The 16,226-nt window shown below is 57.7% G+C and overlaps 1 protein-coding gene across 1 annotated transcript in view; it reads left to right on the forward strand.

Moving 5' to 3' along the window:
- The first annotated feature begins 794 nt into the window (after positions 1-794).
- AJAP1 (adherens junctions associated protein 1) overlaps positions 795-16,226 on the forward strand; it is a 34,029-nt gene continuing 18,597 nt past the window's right edge. Inside the window, 1 exon segment of the mRNA XM_038159769.1 lies at positions 795-1,138. Coding sequence (XP_038015697.1) covers positions 1,110-1,138 — 29 coding nt within the window. The 5' untranslated portion in view covers positions 795-1,109.

Here is a 16,226-nt window from a genome sequence, read left to right on the forward strand (position 1 = left end):
GGCTGTCTTTGGGCGAGCACGGAGCGCGAAAGGCGCTTCCAGCCGAAGGGAATTCGGTGGTGGCTGCGTAGCTCTCGGTGCGGGGGCCCGAGGCGGCGGCGGCGGATCCGCGCTCCCGCTGGCCCGGCATTGTACCTGCGGGCCAGCTGTGCAGATCGGGATGGAAACTCTCCCAGGGCTGGCTCGGGAGCGGGATGCCCGCTCCGGGAGCAGGATGCCCGCTCTGCCGGCTGGTGGAGCCCGCTGCAGAAACAGCCGGGCCCGCTCCACCGGGCAAGCGGGCTCCCCGTTCGGGGCTGCCGAACTGCGGGGGACCCCTCGCCCTGCCCGCAAAGCACGGACTGAACGCGCATTCCCCTGCTGCCCGCCGTGCGGGGACGGGCTGTACGGGACACCGGGGCTCCCCGCGGCGACACCGCGACCCCGGGGTGCGGAGCCGCTGGGCCGGTGCCCACCGGCGGAGCGGGGGCTTCGCTCCCCGGGGCCGCCGGCGAGCGGCTGCTCGCGGGGTCCGGGGAAAGAACCTCTCCAGCGGGGGAAGGGCTACCGGAGCCGGCGTCCCGGGGAGGGACGGGCCGCTCCCCGGCGGGGTCCCGGCACTGCCCGGCCATCCCCAAGGGAGACGGAGTCGCAACCGGGTCTGGGTGCGGGTGCCGAGCCGGGTCCACCCCCGCTCGGCCGCGGCGCGGAGGGGCCGCGCTCCGCCCCCGCCTCCGCCCCGCGCAACTTCCCCGCGCCGCGGCCCCCCGCCCCCGCCCCGCGGGTGCGCGCAGAGACGCGCGCGCGCCCAGCCCCGCCGCGCCGAGCCGAGCCGAGCCGAGCCCCGGTGAACCGCACCGCGCCGAGCCGAGCCGCACCGAGCCGCGCATGGGGCGCCCAGCCTCCGCGGGCGCGCAGCTGCCCCGCCGGCGCTGAGGGGCCGGAGCAGCGGAGCACCGGAGCACAGACCCCCGTCCTCGCCGCCGCCGCCGCCGCCGGGCATGCTCGCCCCGCCGGCCGCCGCCTGCCCCGCCGCTGAGCGCCGCCGCGGGCGCGGGGCGGCGCGCCCGGATGGAGCGCTGAGGCGCTGAGCCCCGCCGGGCCGGGCCGGGCCGGGCCGAGACGTGACGATGTGGATGCGACGGCTCCCGGGAAGCAGGTAGGAGCGGGGAGCGATGGCCCCGCGGGCCGGCGCTTAGAGCATCCCGCCGCCGGGCGCGCTCGGGGAGCGGCGGAGTTAAACGGTGAACTTGGACTGGGGAGACGGCTGGGGAGCGGAGCGGGGTGCGGGATGGAGAGCGGTGTGTGAAGCGGAGCGAGAAGCGCACGGTGCAGCCGGCGGCTGCCGGCGCCCGGGGAGGCGGCCGGTCCGCGCTCCGCGCCGTGCCGGGCTCCCCCCACCCGGTTCCCCCGCCCCGCTCGCCCGCCCTGCCCAGGAGATGGATCCGCGGTCAGCGTCCCCTGGCCGGCTGCTCGCTCCCCGCTGGCCGCCCCGGCGGGGGCCGCTCGGGGGAAGGGGCTGGGGGGGCGTCCGGGCTGCGGGCAGAAGGATGGATAGACGGATGGACGGATGGTTGGATGGACGGATAGATAGATGGATGTGTTCGGGAGATTAATCGAGAATTGCAAAGCAGAGGAGACGGAGGCAAAGTGTTACGTAACACATTTTCATTACCGCTGCGAAGTCATCTGAGCCGAAATCTTGTTATTTCCATGGTGCTGTGGCTGGAAAGCCCTGGCCCCGGCCCCTGCCTCTGTGCGGCCCCGGAGCCCCAGTAGTACCTGGCTTTTGGTGGTTTGAGCCCATCTCAGTGGCATCGAGTGAAAGCAGCAGCAGGTTAAACAAGTGAGACCCTAAGGAAAAGTGAAATCCACTATCTGTTTTGTTCTCCCCAGCCCGGTTTTTTATTTGGAAAGCCCTGGGTTTGAGCGGTTGTGTTGGGCAGGGGTCAAACCCCAAACCTCCCTCCACCGAGCGGGACGCTGGATCCGGCACATCACCTGCTGCTGGGGAGAGGGGTCCCAAGGCGAGCAGTCCCGAGCGGCCACCCCACTCCCGCAGCTCGCAGCGGGCCCTGTGGCTGCTCCCCGGGGAGCAGGACTGTGTGGGCCGGGGAGCTGCGGGGTGAGCGGATGGTGGGTGTAGCCCCCACCGCCAGCCCTACCCCTCGCAGCACCTCGGGGAGCCCATCAGCCCGCGCCGCCCCCCGCGCCCCTGCGCTCTGGCAGAACGTGGCTGCAGCCTGGGGGCACGGAGGGAAGGCTGGCAGGGCCCCCCGAATCCACGGACAGCGAGTGGTGATGCGAGAAGCCTTTGTCCGCCAGCCGTGGGAATCGCTGGAGGCTTTGTCCCTCTGTCCGGGCTGTGGATGGAGTCCTGGAGGGTGAAACCTGAACTGAGGTTTTGTCTGTGCTGAGCAGCTGGGGGAGGCCCTCGGCCTCTCTTTTACACTCCCGTGCCGCGCCGCATATTCCAGAGGCACGTGGCGAGCTGGCTTCCAATGCCCCCCTTCTTTGTCCCGTGCCTCTGGCTGGGGCACCCCGAGAGCCCGGGCACACGAGCACCTTCACGCTGCCGCTGGAGATGTCTGTCCGTCCGTCCGTCAGCCGAGGATGCGCTGCTGCGTGTGGGAAGGACAGAGTCTGTGGTGATGTAGTGACCTTAGGAATTCCTCCCGGCGAAAGCACCCGAGGGTTTTCTCAGGGTGCCACGCGTTTGGATTTATTTCGTGTCAGGTGAAAGCCCAGTGGAGCTGGAGGGCCGCTTCCCGAGGCTGGCGCGGCAGAAAGCTGTAATCCTGGGAACAGAGGACGCCCTCTGCTTTGTTATTTTTGAGGAGAGTTTAGCAATGGAAACAGGAGCCCTCTGCTTGCTTCCCTCCTCGATTCGTTCGCCCTGTGAATTTCTGTGCGGTGCATCCTGGATCCCCAGCACCAGGCTGTCCTTTCTGCCACCTCATCAGCTTCCAGTCCCTCCGTGTTTTATTTTTAATAAGAGATAACTTTACTGCTAACCTTGCCTGCTGCTCTCCCTTCTCTCTTACTCTAATTGCTTCTGGCTTTATTTCTGACATTTCCCATGTCATTTCTCCTCATTTTCTCGAAGACTACTAGAAAAACAGCTTCAGGAGAAGCAGTGGAGCTTTGCAGCGCCCGTTTCACCCCGCGCAGCCTGTGCCTGGAGCGGCTGCCTGCGGCGGGGAGATGGTACCGTGCTGCTCCTTTCAAGTCGGATCCCTTTCGCCCGGGGCGCTGGCAGTGCCCGACCTCGCGGTGAGCTGCGCTCCTCTGCCGGGGAGGGCAGGACATGTGCGGCTGCGTTCTCAGAATTACTCGGCGAAGGGGAGCTGCCGCTCCCCGGTTCGGAGCGGGGCTGAGCGAGCAGCGCTGCCCTGAAAGCCCCTGCGAGGTGCCAGCGATGCTCTTGGCAGGTGTGGGTGTTGCGGGGCAAAATCTGTTCTTTGGCGAGGTGGCAGTGGCTCTGTCACTCCCTGAGTGTGCACAGACATACGTGTGCGTGCACACGCCTGCGTCAGTGCCTGCGCCCGCCTGCGAGGGCACGGCAGCTTTCTGCAGCGTGCCAGGCTTCCAGCGCTGCCGAGAACTTCCCCTCCATAGCTACAAATATAATGTTTTAAACAATATGCCACGGTTTTTACAGCGTTGAGCTCTGGAGTGATTTGCAGTAGGAGTAAAACCACCGTTTGCAATTTCTCGGCGATTGTATAAAGCAACTCATTAAAAGCATACATCCCTGCACATTGGCTCCGTGGAAACTTTATGGGCCTTGTAGTTACTGCCAAAGCAAACATTTTCCATGAATTTCACTCATCAGGTTCACACTGTCAAATGTAGATTCAGCCGCTCGTCAAAGATGCAAGCCTTGCAGTCTGGGAAGTAATGAGAGCAGTAAGCAGTGGGAGTTAATGGCCTCCACTGAGGAGTCCTTACTCATCCTGCATCCACACAGGGGCTGAGCTTGCTGCTCCTGGGTGGATTGATTGCCACAGAAATTCATCTGGTGTCACTGGCTATGATACTTAACAGGCACAATAATGCTTGATTAAACTGCACTTTTATGCAGCGGTTTGTACCTCCGTGCTGGCAGCAATTTCCCAGATGAGGCGAGGGGAGCCGCTCCCCAGAGCGTGAATAATTGCTCTAATAACACCGGAGCCGCCACCTTGTCGTTGCGGTGTCTCCGGCGGGGTGGCAGGTGGGAGTTGTCGTGGTGCTGCCTCTTGCCCGGGATGCTTGGGGGCTGCCCCGCGTGGCAGCTGCTGTGCCAGCCTTCGGCAGGCGGCACACGGGACGGGCAAGCTGCCGGCCCAGCTGCTCCCACGGCCGGAGCACCACGGCTTGGCTCTGCCGTACATAATGGTCATCTGCTGGAAAGAAGGAGTTGCTAATGTTCCTTCAGAGCCCAGCCTGAAACAGGGAAGGGCAGCCAGGCAGAGGACAGATCTCCAACCGTGTTCCCACCTTCCCTCACCCAATCTGATGCTCAGGCTGTCCCAGAGTGCTTTATTTACCTCAGTGTCTGTAGGTATGGATGGATACAGGCTCCCAAGGGCAGCTCCATAGGGTGTGAATAAGCAACAGAACTTCCAGCAGCAGGTCTGAGGTTTATTATGAAAATGTATGCATGCCTAAGCTTTTAAATATAGCTAATGGGAGAAGGACTGGGAGGAAAGATTACCAAGATTACTGGGACATCAGTGTGCTGAGCAGGAGGAGCAGGAGCTGCTTTGCTCTGGGTTGTGGTGCCTGTTGTTCTCTTTGAGGGCTGGTGGTGACCAAGTGGGCAACAGCAGTTCAAGCCCAACAGAGTTGGGGTTTGATAGCAACACTCTTCTAGCAGGATAATTCCTGGAGGCTGAGTGTGTTGGGTGGGATCAGTGGATGGTGTGACATTGTTGGTGCTTTCACCCCCTCCTTTAAAACTAAGAGGTTTTACTTCGGTTCTTCCTTCCATCTTTCCACCCTTCCATCTTCCTTCCCTCCCACGTTGGGTGGTGCTGCTGGGAGGGGGCTCCTGGCTGAGGCTACCATCCCAGCAGTCACCATGGGTTATGTGGGGCTGTTCCCAAACCTGCTGCTTGGCCCTTCCTTGCCTTGGCTCACTGTTTTCATCAGTGATATTTTTCACTAAAAGAACGTTAAACTCTGGACCTGAAGTGACTCCTTAAAAATGGAATTTGAATCAATATGAATATTTCCTGTGGCTCTTCTTCTTTACTGGGACTTGCACCTACAGACTTTGATAGCTTATATAATTTCCTGTGATGGAGATGTACTTCATCTAATTTCACTTGGAAATGCATTGATTAAATCAGAACTGCTGAGAGATTTAAACTGAGTCTCAGTGGCCTGAACTTAACCGTGGGAGGTTTACCTGCCTTCATCCTTCAACATTAATTTGGTTTTATGAGGATTCCTTGTGAAATGAGGTTTTGTCTGCTGCTGAATCTCTTCTGCTTTCTGGGTTTATCAGTTACTTTCTCTGGCCTCGGCGGCTCTGCAAGGCGAAGCTGCACTAAAGCCTCCGTTCAGTGCAGCGCTGAGCTCCTTCACTGGGGACACGGTGGGGACTGATGGGCATTTTGGCTCCATCACCCCCCCAGTGCTCCCAAAACTCTGCCCAGGCTGGAGGCAGAGCGCCCACACTGCCTGTGGTGTGGTGGCAGGGCCGGGGGCTGTGCAGTGGGTGCTCACATGGGGCCAGGGATGCTGGGTGTGATGCTCTAGGAGCAGGGTGGAGACCTGCCCCAAGTGCAGCTGCGTGGGAGTGTCCTCCCATCAGTGCTGAGAGATTTGGCATTTATGGTCCCAAGCAACACCGAGAAAAGGAGGAAAAGCCCAGCTTGGTTGGAGGTGGATGAGCAGCTCCATGGAGATGAGCAGGGGTGGGGTCAGCAGGCACTGGGTGCCTGGGGCAGGGGGCCAAACACCCACTGGGACTCGCCTGACGACTTATAGAAATAAATAAAGCCAGTCATTCACAAAGTGCTCACTTCCAACTCCGATCTGCAAAATGTCTCCTTGTGACTTGGAAATGATGCGTAGGCAGGAGATACGCTTTGACATGCGACGATTTTTGTTGAAGTTTGTTCTGAAGGTCTTTCTCAGCAGCTCCGCTTTCCTGGCAGTGCTGGAGCATCCCAGGGGCACTGTCCCCGCTGCCAGTGGCTGCTGTGTCCCCACGAGCCAGAGCCATTGGGAGCAGAAGATGTTCCCTGGCAAAGCATCTCTGTGGGTATGGAAAGGACTCTTCAGCTCCTGCTGCAGAAGCTGGCAGGGAGGAGAAGCAGAGCCTTGGCTGCAGAGCTGCTCCGGACCCTGGCTGAAGCATCCATGGGATGAGGCTTAGCTGTGGCGAGGCAGGAGCGGTGAAGCTTTGCTGGCCTGGCTGTGATGCCAGCACTGCCAGCTCCGCTGAATTCCAAATAAAGGCTGAGCAGAAGCTGCTTCAAAAACAACACGTAGCCTGGGAGCGGCGAGGCGCTTCCTCCAAGAGGAAAGTCTGGATGATTGAGGTGGAAAAAACTGGAGCTCACCAGAGGGCACGTGCTCTAGCACAAGAGAAGCATGGAGATGGGGACGTGCTGGCACAGGGGTGACCGTGTGCCTCAGGACAAGGGCAGCACAGCACGCACCATGTGTGGGACCGCGCTGTGCCACACAGGAGAGCGGATCTGTGACTTCCAGCTACAGCTTGGTGAGAACTGACGGCTCCTGTCCACGAGGGTTTTGGCTGTGCCTCCTGCAGGATCCTGGGATGGTCAGGAGAAACTCCAGCTGTGTTTTATAGCCCTGTAGATGGGGAATGTGGCTGCGTGATGCCAGCTGAGGAGCTGTGTGGAGCTGCTGTGCTCAGCATGGGAAGGCTGGGGACTCGCTGCTCAGCAGCAGCGTTCGAGGCGCCGGTGAGAGCGAATGCCGCTAATTGATGTTGCCACTTGACTGCACGCCATTCAGGTTGAAGACGTGACAAGGTCAGGGGCAGCCCAGGTTGTTCCCCCTGGGAATTGCCTGCCTAGCAAGCACAAGCACACGTGGCTTCCTCAGGGACGCGTGCTGTAATTGCCTGAGTCCCGTGCGTGACCCCAGCCCTGCTCCCGGCGCCGGCGATAGCATCTCTGCTCCCTTTGCAGGACTCGAGTAATGAAGCGTCAGTTAATTGACATGGACGAGGACATCCACTTAAGGACCCACCGGAACGTGGGTGATGAATGCCAGGAGATGAAGCCACACATCCCGCCGGGAGAGTGGTTGGCTCTGCCTCTTCCCGGCCAGAGCCAAAGCTTGGCTGAGTCCGCAGCGGCGGGGCGTTTATGTAGGGAAAGTGTGACCGTTCCGGATGCTGGCAAGTGTTATTTTAGAAAGAACTCCCAAAATGAATCAACCTTTTTTCTACAAGTATCTGTCATTCATGGGTTTTCTTTTGCGAAGTTTTTCATGGAAAGGATAAGGATGAGTTATTCATCTTCTTGTTTCTTGTCTTTGTAAGAGGCTCTACCTCAGCATCATCTGACGTGACACACTCAGGACTTACTCTGGGTTCCTGTCAAAGTGACATATTCTCTGGCAAAATCAATTTTGCTAATTTTGATGGATGAGGATGGAAGTAAAGCTGCTGGCACAGGTGCCTTTGAAGGAAGCTGAGATACTGAGGAATGCAGGAGGTCATCCCCTGCTGCCAACCCATTGGAGATAATGCTGCAAAAGTTTAATCTCTCTCGCGAAGGGGATTATTGTTTTTTTTTTAATGAGATGCAGAGCACAGTGATCCCTGACACACTGGCAGCTGGGCTTCAAGGGGCTGTGCCCCCAATGGCACAGGTTCTTGAGGTGCTGGAGGCAAATCCTCATCGTCACTTTGATCCATCAGGATTTTGCTGTGGCTGCAGTGGGAGAGCCTGTGAGCTGCCTGGCTGCTGTATGCACAGTGAGATGGCCATGGCAGGGAGAACGGCTCTTCTCCATGGAAAAGAAATTGCTTGGTGCTAAAAGGGATTTAGAACTTTCTGTGACAGGATCAAGAGTCTTTGCCCCAGAGTTCATTCCCGCTGCCTTTGCTTTCTATTTTAGCTTGGCTTTTTCATCATCTTTTTGGGCTGTTCTTTCTCCATGCTGCGCGTCACGCTGACCCTTCTCTGGCAGCGGGATGTCTCTGTGGTGGGGCTGGGCAGAGCCAGTGCTGTCTCAGGAGCCAGGGGGTCCAGGGGCTCCCCAGGACCACCAGCCAGAGCCTCAGCTGGGCAATGCAGTGCCCTGCACTGAGCTCCCAGCTCCTGGGCCTTGGCTTTCTCCAGGCTTCCCTACTGACGTTTCACACCTTCAAAGAGAGCTCTGCTGCTCCATTTTTTCCTATTGTATTTCTTGCTCCATAAAAGCCATCTGTTCCTCTTTCTGCTTTCAGAGTCTTCACTCCTCTCATCTTCTCCATTTCTGTTAGAGTTTATGGAGCTTTTGAAATTATTGACGTGTTCCCTGTGTTCATTCCTGAGGATGGCTGCTGAGGTTTCTGGGCAGGCTGTGCATCTCTGGGCTGCCGGGGACTTCCCAGGAGAAAGACAGGTTTGGATCTCAGTCACTGCAGGGCAAACTGAGAGCAGCTCCACCCAGAGACCGTGGTGCTGGAGGGAACACCTGACTTAGTTGGACATCCCTGTGTGGGCATCCAGCCTCTGCTAGGGGGAAGGGTTGGCTGGGCCCTGTCCTGGTCATCCAGATGTTTCCAGTGGGTCAATGCTTGTCTTTGCTCCGGGGAAAGCGGAGCACTTTGTGAGGTCATCATTAAAAATCCCATGTTGAGGTATTTTCTCCCTGGATGTGTTCCATGGTTGGAGGCATTTCCCATTGATACGGATACCACAGTGGGCTCTGATGCGCAGCTCCCGCGAAGACGCATTGTGTTACAAAGACACCACAGACCTCCTTTAATTGTTTTGCTTTAAAGCTTGTTAAGCTGCTACTTTAGATGTATTGAGCCAACTTATTTTTTTTAGATCAAAGCATTTCCTGCTTTCATTGTAATGACATGCTTGAGCACATTCATTTAGAAAATACGATCAGCACTGGGTTATTTATCTGGAAAGCGCTGAGGTTGAAGGGCAGCATAAGCCGTAGGTTTGTGCCATGGTTTTCCTCACTGTAGGTCCTTCAGAGCTGAGGGCTGGCTTGACTCAGTTGCTGTCTCTTGAAATCCCTTTGTGGATATGTATTCAGAGGAACAAAACCCCTCAGAAGGCTCCAGCTCCAGTCTGGGATCTGGAGCTATTGCCATCCCGATGGGAAGAGCCTCATTTCTCCCATCCCATCCCATCCCATCCCATCCCACCCCACAGCACGGAGCATTGCATCCTGCTTGGACACTCCCTTTTATCCAAGGGGGAGTCCTGATCATCCTGCAGTTGATTGTACAGGAGGCAGATGTGTGGCAATGGAAGAAAATTCATGAGCAAAGCAGGGAAAGCAGAAATTCCTTGGATGGATGGTGGCTGTGGGGAAGTGCACTGTCCTGCCTGTGCCTGTGTCCACGGCAGGGAGCCACTCAGCTCAGCCGCTGGCATTATTTATTGTGGGCAGCATTAACTAACACCAGGGATGATCTCTAAGCTCTGGTTTTAACGTGCTGCGACGTATGTTGCAGTCCCGTTCCCTCAGCAGACTGATTTTGGTACATGGGGAAGTGTTTTCCACTGCTGTGACGGGGATGGGAGAAGGCAGCACCGTCTCGTGTGCCAGGTCACCAACAGCACGCTGGGCAGTGATTCTGTGGTGTGCGTGAGGAGCTGGAACACACAAGGAGGCTTAGGTAGAAGCTAAAATGAGGGGGAAAGCCCTGATTTCCTTAGGTTTATGGACTGGTTTTAATATCAGCAAGAGCAGAGCTCGAGACCGCGGCTCTTCGACAAGATTTTGGTGGATCTGGAAATCTGAAACTTCCCAGCAAGTTGTGTCTGAGCTGGAGCTCTTGCTGCTGCCTGGTCCCCAGCGCTGCTGCAGAACTCGAGGGGGGGACGAGTGGGGTAAGTTGGCGACAGGTGCCAGTTTGGGCTGGAAAGCCAGTGCTCACAAACCCCCTTTATCCAGGAGGGACAAAAGCCGAGTGTTATCGCTGCTGGGTTGATGAAACACCCCACTGTCCGGCCCTGCCACGCTAAATGCACGCAGTGTTTGCTGCCTGGGGCGGCCGGGCGGCGTGGGGGGAGCGACGGCCGTGCTGTGCCCGCCGAGGGGGATGCTCCAGCAGCGCCATCACTGTGTGTGCTGGGAGGGATGCTCCAGCAGTGCCATCACTGTGTGTGCTGGGAGGGATGCTCCAGCAGTGCCATCACTGTGTGTGCTGGGAGGGATCCTCCAGAGTTACCCATGCTGTGTGTGCTGAGGGGGATACACCAGTGGTACTCATGCTGTGTGTGCTGAGGGGGATGCTCCAGCAGTGCCATCACTGTGTGTGCTGAGAGGAATGCTCCGGTGGTACCCACCCCATGTTTGCTGGGAGGGATGCTCCGGTGGTACCCACACTGTGTGTGCTGAGGGGGATGCTTCAGTGGTACCCACGCTGTGTGTGCTGAGGGTGATGCTTCAGTGATACCCACCCCATGTTTGCTGGGAGGGATGCTCCAGTGGTACCCACGCTGTGTGTGCTGAGGGGGATGCTCCAGTGGTACCCACACCCTGTTTGCTGGGAGGGATGCTCTGGTAATATCTGGGCTGTGCCCACTGAGGGAGATGCTCTGGTGGTACCCAGGCTGTGCCTATTACAGGGGATGCTCCAGTGGTATCCAATCTATGCCCACTGTGGGAGATGCTCTGGTGGTACCCAGGCTGTGCTGCTGGGAGAAGATATTCCAGTGGCTCTTGCCCCATGCCCACTGGGAGGGGTGCTCCGGGAGCACCCACACTCTGCCTTGCCAGGAGGGATGCTCCAGCAGTGCCCTGGGATGCAGGGCCTGAGCTTGCCACTGTGTTGACCCCCTTGGGGAGGACTCAAGGCAGCTCATCCCCTGGCTTGGCTGGGACCTGTCTCGCTGCACTGGCAGATGAACCTGCAGCACTCTGAGTAGCCCCAGGGGAGCCAGACTAGGCTCAGAGCTGCTGCTGCCAGAGTGGTGCAGGTAAATTACCAAGCACTGGTCTTGCACAGGAATTTTTGAGACATGTTTTTATCTGAAGATGCATGCAAACTTCTGGGCTTCCTACCCTGGCACTTTTCAAATCCTGTCTGAAATAATCCCTGAAGACCAGAGAAAACTCTCTCAAGCAGATGTCCTGCTCTCTCTAGAGCAACCTAAGCCAGGCTGACCATAATGGACAGCGTTGGCCAGCTTGCTGTGTTAGCTCTCACACTCATCCTCAGGCTGTCTGGAGGCACTGGGCCTTTTGTCCTGTCAGCGTCTTTTAAAATATTTGAAGGTGGGAACTGAACTTGAAACTCAGAGTTAAAGTCTGGCTCAACTTCAGCAGCAACTGGGCACAGCTCTTGCCTTCACAGCGATGCCACACAGGCTTGCTCTCTACCCGCTCCTTTTTACCCTTCCCCACATTGCTCTGCCACATCCTGTGGCTGTGGGATGCCCCAGAGAGGTCCTGTGCTGGTGGGCTCCAGCACCAGCCCCAGGTGCCTGCACAGGGGCTTTGCCCTTCCTGTGCCTCCAGCGAAGGACGGCCTGGAGCGAGAGCAGCCGGGGCCGGCGCTGCGCAGCCAAAGCTGAGCGCTGCCGGCGCTGGCAGGGGCTGCACCTCCCGCATCAGCACATTGGCTGATGGGACCGCTGGGTATTAATTATGCCTTCCGCACTCGCGGCTATTCAAATGGTAAAATTGTTTATTTGCAGCTGGGTGAGCTCAAGGCAGAGGCAGAAGAGAGAGCGGCTCCCCCCACCACGGCCGCCCTGCTGCGCCCCTCTCTCGACTCCCCAGGCTCAGCCAGGGATGGATCCAGCTGCCTCCACCTTGGCATTTCCATCCTGGGGGGACCCGTGGCTTCCCAGCCCCACCCAACCTCTTCCTGCCCCGTTTTCTCAGGGAAGTGGGTGTTTGCTGCCTGCCTGGCCGCAGCAGCGTGGCGGGGAGGATTCAACCTATTTCACCCTCTGCTGATTTCCCTCCATGATAAATCCCATCCCCTCCGCTGCGGGAAGCGGCGTCAGTTTAATTACTTGTGGGGAGAAGGGGGCAGCGGAGGAACTTAGGACTTGTTTTAAATATCACTTTTATTAGTAGGTAATCCTGAAGCTCAGGACTGTAATATAGATAGGTAGTGATGTGGCACATTTAATTTACTTAGGTGCTACTGTGTGTCAGCCTTTGTGCCATAAGTCCCAGTCCTGGCTTTAAAGAGCTTGGCAGCCATATTTTCACAAATTTGTAATTATCTGGGAAGAAGTTGGGGCTACAGATGGCACAGCGTGTTGTATGTTCCCAGTTCCCATTGGGTCTGGGATCAGAAAAACTCATCCCGTAGCAAAACATGGCTCAGGAGAGAGGTCTCCATGGCACTGCTGATGCCTGGGATGTAGGGTGGGACACGGTGGATGCCATGTGGGAGTGGTCCACAAGGTCACCTGCTGATCCTGTGTCATAACTTGCCACATGCCTTTTGGCACTCATCCATGCTGCCCTCACATGGGAGGGTGCATCTCCCCTCCTCCCAGCCCTGGAGAGAGTCCCGGCCCAGCCCAGAGTGCAGAGTGGCAGTGCTCCATTTCCATGGTGATGGTTGGTAGTGTGACAACAAAGGACAGTCACTGCACTGCAGGGATCATCCCACAGGACAGCAGGATGGAGAGGAGCGCGGCTGCGGCGGTGGCTGCAGTCCCCACCTCGGCGAGGACACACGATCACGGGCCAAGTATCTGCCACTGAAGTTTTGCCCTCTTCTTCCTGCTCCAGTGTGAAAGTCACCCACTGGGATGCAGCGGCCTCGTTCTATTCCGTGTGGAGCCACTGAGTTCCTGCGTGTACTCTCATAACCTGCCCTGCTCCCAATGCCTTTGTAGGACACGCAGCCGCGCTGCCAAGGATGCTTTTCCTAGAGCATGGTGCCTGCTTTCCTGCCTTGTCTTGCCTGGGCCAAGGAAACATCACCCCAACTCCCTGACCACGGCTCCTGCTCCTGCTCCAGGCATTCCCAGGAATATTTCTGTCCCTGCCTCGCTTGGTGTTTGGAGATATGAAATGCTCAGAGTTCGTAAATCACCCCAACAAGGACATAACCTTGATTCCCTGTGCAATACCGATAGATTACCTAACAGGAGGCATGAAATGGAAGAATGGCTCCATTTGTATAATTCTGCATTAAAAATCAGCCTATTCTACAGTTAATGCTCCTGTGAAGTGTCTCCACAGGCACGGGAGAAAGGGGCTGATGCTGGAGAGCAAAAAAGGACCTTATGAAAGGGACTGCACTCAAGTGAGCCTTTGAGGCTTTGGGGAAGTGGGTTAGTGCTGACGGGTGGTGTTTTGATGTTTGTCAGAGCCGTGATCCCAGCTAATTTTCAGACACATTACCAGAGCCGGGGGGTTCTGGGAGCACAGCGGGTGTGCTGGATTAATCCATGTCCTGTCTGCAGTATCAGGGTTGCCTGAGGTGCTGCCCCCCCTGAGGGTTCCCAGGCTTGGGGCAGGGGTTGTTCTGTCCCTCTCCCTGCTGGATGCTCCTGCTTTCCCTCCCTGCACGTGGAGGTTGGTACCACGTGCACAGTAGTGCCAAGTTCCACGGCAGACTCTTCCCCACTGCCGAGGACCACGGTGAGCTCACGTCCTCCAGCATGCTTGAAATTAATCTCTTTCACATCCGGTGCCAACTGTCCTCCTCTTCAAAGCACACAGCTGCACCTGGAAAGATTCAGGAAGGGGTTTCATACAGGGGAGGACTCTGAAAAGTGCATTGGGTGGGGAGGCTGTGGTGGCTCCAGTGCAATATTCACTGTTCCATCACCTTTGGAACTGGGATGGGCTCAGGTTGGCTCAGGAAATAGTCCTGGAGTGCCTGATCCCTGTCATTAGCCCAGCAGTTTCCTTGAAATCTGCTCTCGTGCTTGCTGCAGGTAAATATTTGCAGGAGTTCCATTTCCTGTGTGTGAGTGTGGCCGCCTCACCATCCATGGAGCCAGGGCAGTGGATTTGTGGCTGGTGGGAGCCAAGACCTCGGATGAAGAGTTCAAGGACAGGATTTCATTTTCTCAAATACATCCTCTGTGTGTTTCTTTATCTAACCCAGTTTCAGAGTTCTATTGAGTTTTTCCTGGAGTTTGAACAGTATTTTGGGATAACATTCCCATTCACCTCCAAGATGGGAAAAGAAGTAATGTGAAAATTGCCCACGCTCCTCAAATTTCTTTGCAAAATAGGTTGTGTGTGCTTGTAGGGGGGTGAGGAAAGCCCTGGTTCCCGAGTGAGGAGCACAACCACAGCCCTGCCCGATGCATCCCTCTGGCCCACACGTCTCTCCAGCCAGGGCTGGCTCCATGCCCCCAAACTGAGGCCAGATGGATGTTCTGTGTGGGTCTGGATGATGTGTTCCCTTCCCTATGCCAGAGCCCCTCTCTGGCTGCAGTTAGGGAGCTATCCCATGCACTGGGAGCACCACAGGGTCCTCTGCCTCCGCTCTGCTGTCCCCCAGGAGCAGCCGGTGCCTTTGGAGAGGCGTTTGAGCCGTTTGATGTCTGGGCGAAGCAGGAACGCCCTGCCGGCCTCCGAGCAGCGGTGACTTTGTGCCGGCGCTCCCGAGAGGCGCTCGGTGCTCTCCTGCCTGCTCGGGCGACGGGGAGGCGGAGGCTCGGGGACTCCCGGGGCGCTGTGCCGGGCCGGGCCGTGCTGTGCCAGCCGCAGCGGGCTCTCCCGGGACAGCGCAGGTTTTCTGGGGCAAGGACGAGGTGGCAGGAGATGCGGGCGAGATGTATCCTCGCTGCCTGGGTGTCCTTCGGGACGCGTGGCTCTCGCTGCCAGCCTTGGCAGGGTGCTGGTGTGGGGAGGGGCTGTGGGAGGCAGGGGAGGGCCGGGTGGTCCTGCCTCTGGCCGCGCTGCCGCATCCATCCCCGCCGCCGCGCCGGGCACATCACGCTGCGTTGCCAGGACAACGGCAACTCCTACACGCTGCTATTTATTCTGAAGGACACTTGCTCTTATCTGTTGTTGCAAAGCCCTCAGAAGATCGCATGCCACGCAAAATTCCTCCGAGGTAACCGGACTGGCTGCTTCTGTCCCTGAAGGCATCTCCTGGGGACGTGCCGGCCGGCATGGTGGCTAGGAGGACACTCCTGGGGTGACAACCCCTTGGGTGGCATTGCTTGACGGGACCTTGGTGGGGGGTGACCCTGTTCGCAGGGCAGAGTGGGATCTGCCCCGTCTGGGTGTCCCTTACTGCGTCCATCCCCATGCCAGAGCCTCGGACCTGGGCAGCAGTGGCAGCAGTGAGGGACACCGGCGTCCTGGGTGTCACCAGCGCTGCATGGCCGTGCTGGGACACAATTTTCCAGCATGACCCAGGGCAAGACAAGGGCTGGGTGTTGCCTCTGCCCACACATCCTCCTGATGCTGCTATGAATGATGCAGCTGTGTTGGGCAGGTTCTGCAGGAGCAAGCCCCTGCAAGTTCACACTGCCTTCGCTGCAGCCTGAAATGTCACAAGGAGACAGGAGGAGATGGAAGCAGGGGGAATACCTGTTTTTCCTGTGAGCTGCCAATCCCAAGCACCAAGGAAAGGCATTTTGTCTTTCAGAAGTTTCCAGGCAGTGGCTGGGATGCAGCGAGCACCAAGTTTGGGCTGGGCGCATCTTCCCTTGCTGTGTTCAGCAGCTGTTCATAAAAGTTCTGAGTGTGAGCAACACAGAGAGCTGGGGAGGGGATGAGGTCTGGGGGTGGGCACAGATGGTGTGAGAGGTGGCACCTGGGGTGAGTGACATGCCAGGAGGTGCCCAGCACCTTTCCTTCTTTGCAAGGAGACGTTTCAGGTGATGTTGGGGAGTTGAAGAGGCTGAAATCAAGCCTGACATGCTACAGGAGTGATCCTGAGCCTTGCAAAGGTGAGCCTGTGCTTGATGATCCCGCTGGAGCATGAGCTTGTGGCTCCTCACCAGTGGAAGCACGGCATTGCCTGCAGCACGTGGGGGACACTCTTCGTGCTGCCACCACTCTGTCGGCCTCTAAAAAAACCCACCACCACCACCACGGTTTGGGTGGTTTGTGGTTTTTTTGAAGCCTTGAAATCCTTCCTCCCCCAGCCTGAACTATTT

The sequence above is a fragment of the Motacilla alba genome, chromosome 21 (assembly GCF_015832195.1).
Source record: "Motacilla alba alba isolate MOTALB_02 chromosome 21, Motacilla_alba_V1.0_pri, whole genome shotgun sequence".
Taxonomy (NCBI): Eukaryota; Metazoa; Chordata; class Aves; order Passeriformes; family Motacillidae; genus Motacilla; species Motacilla alba.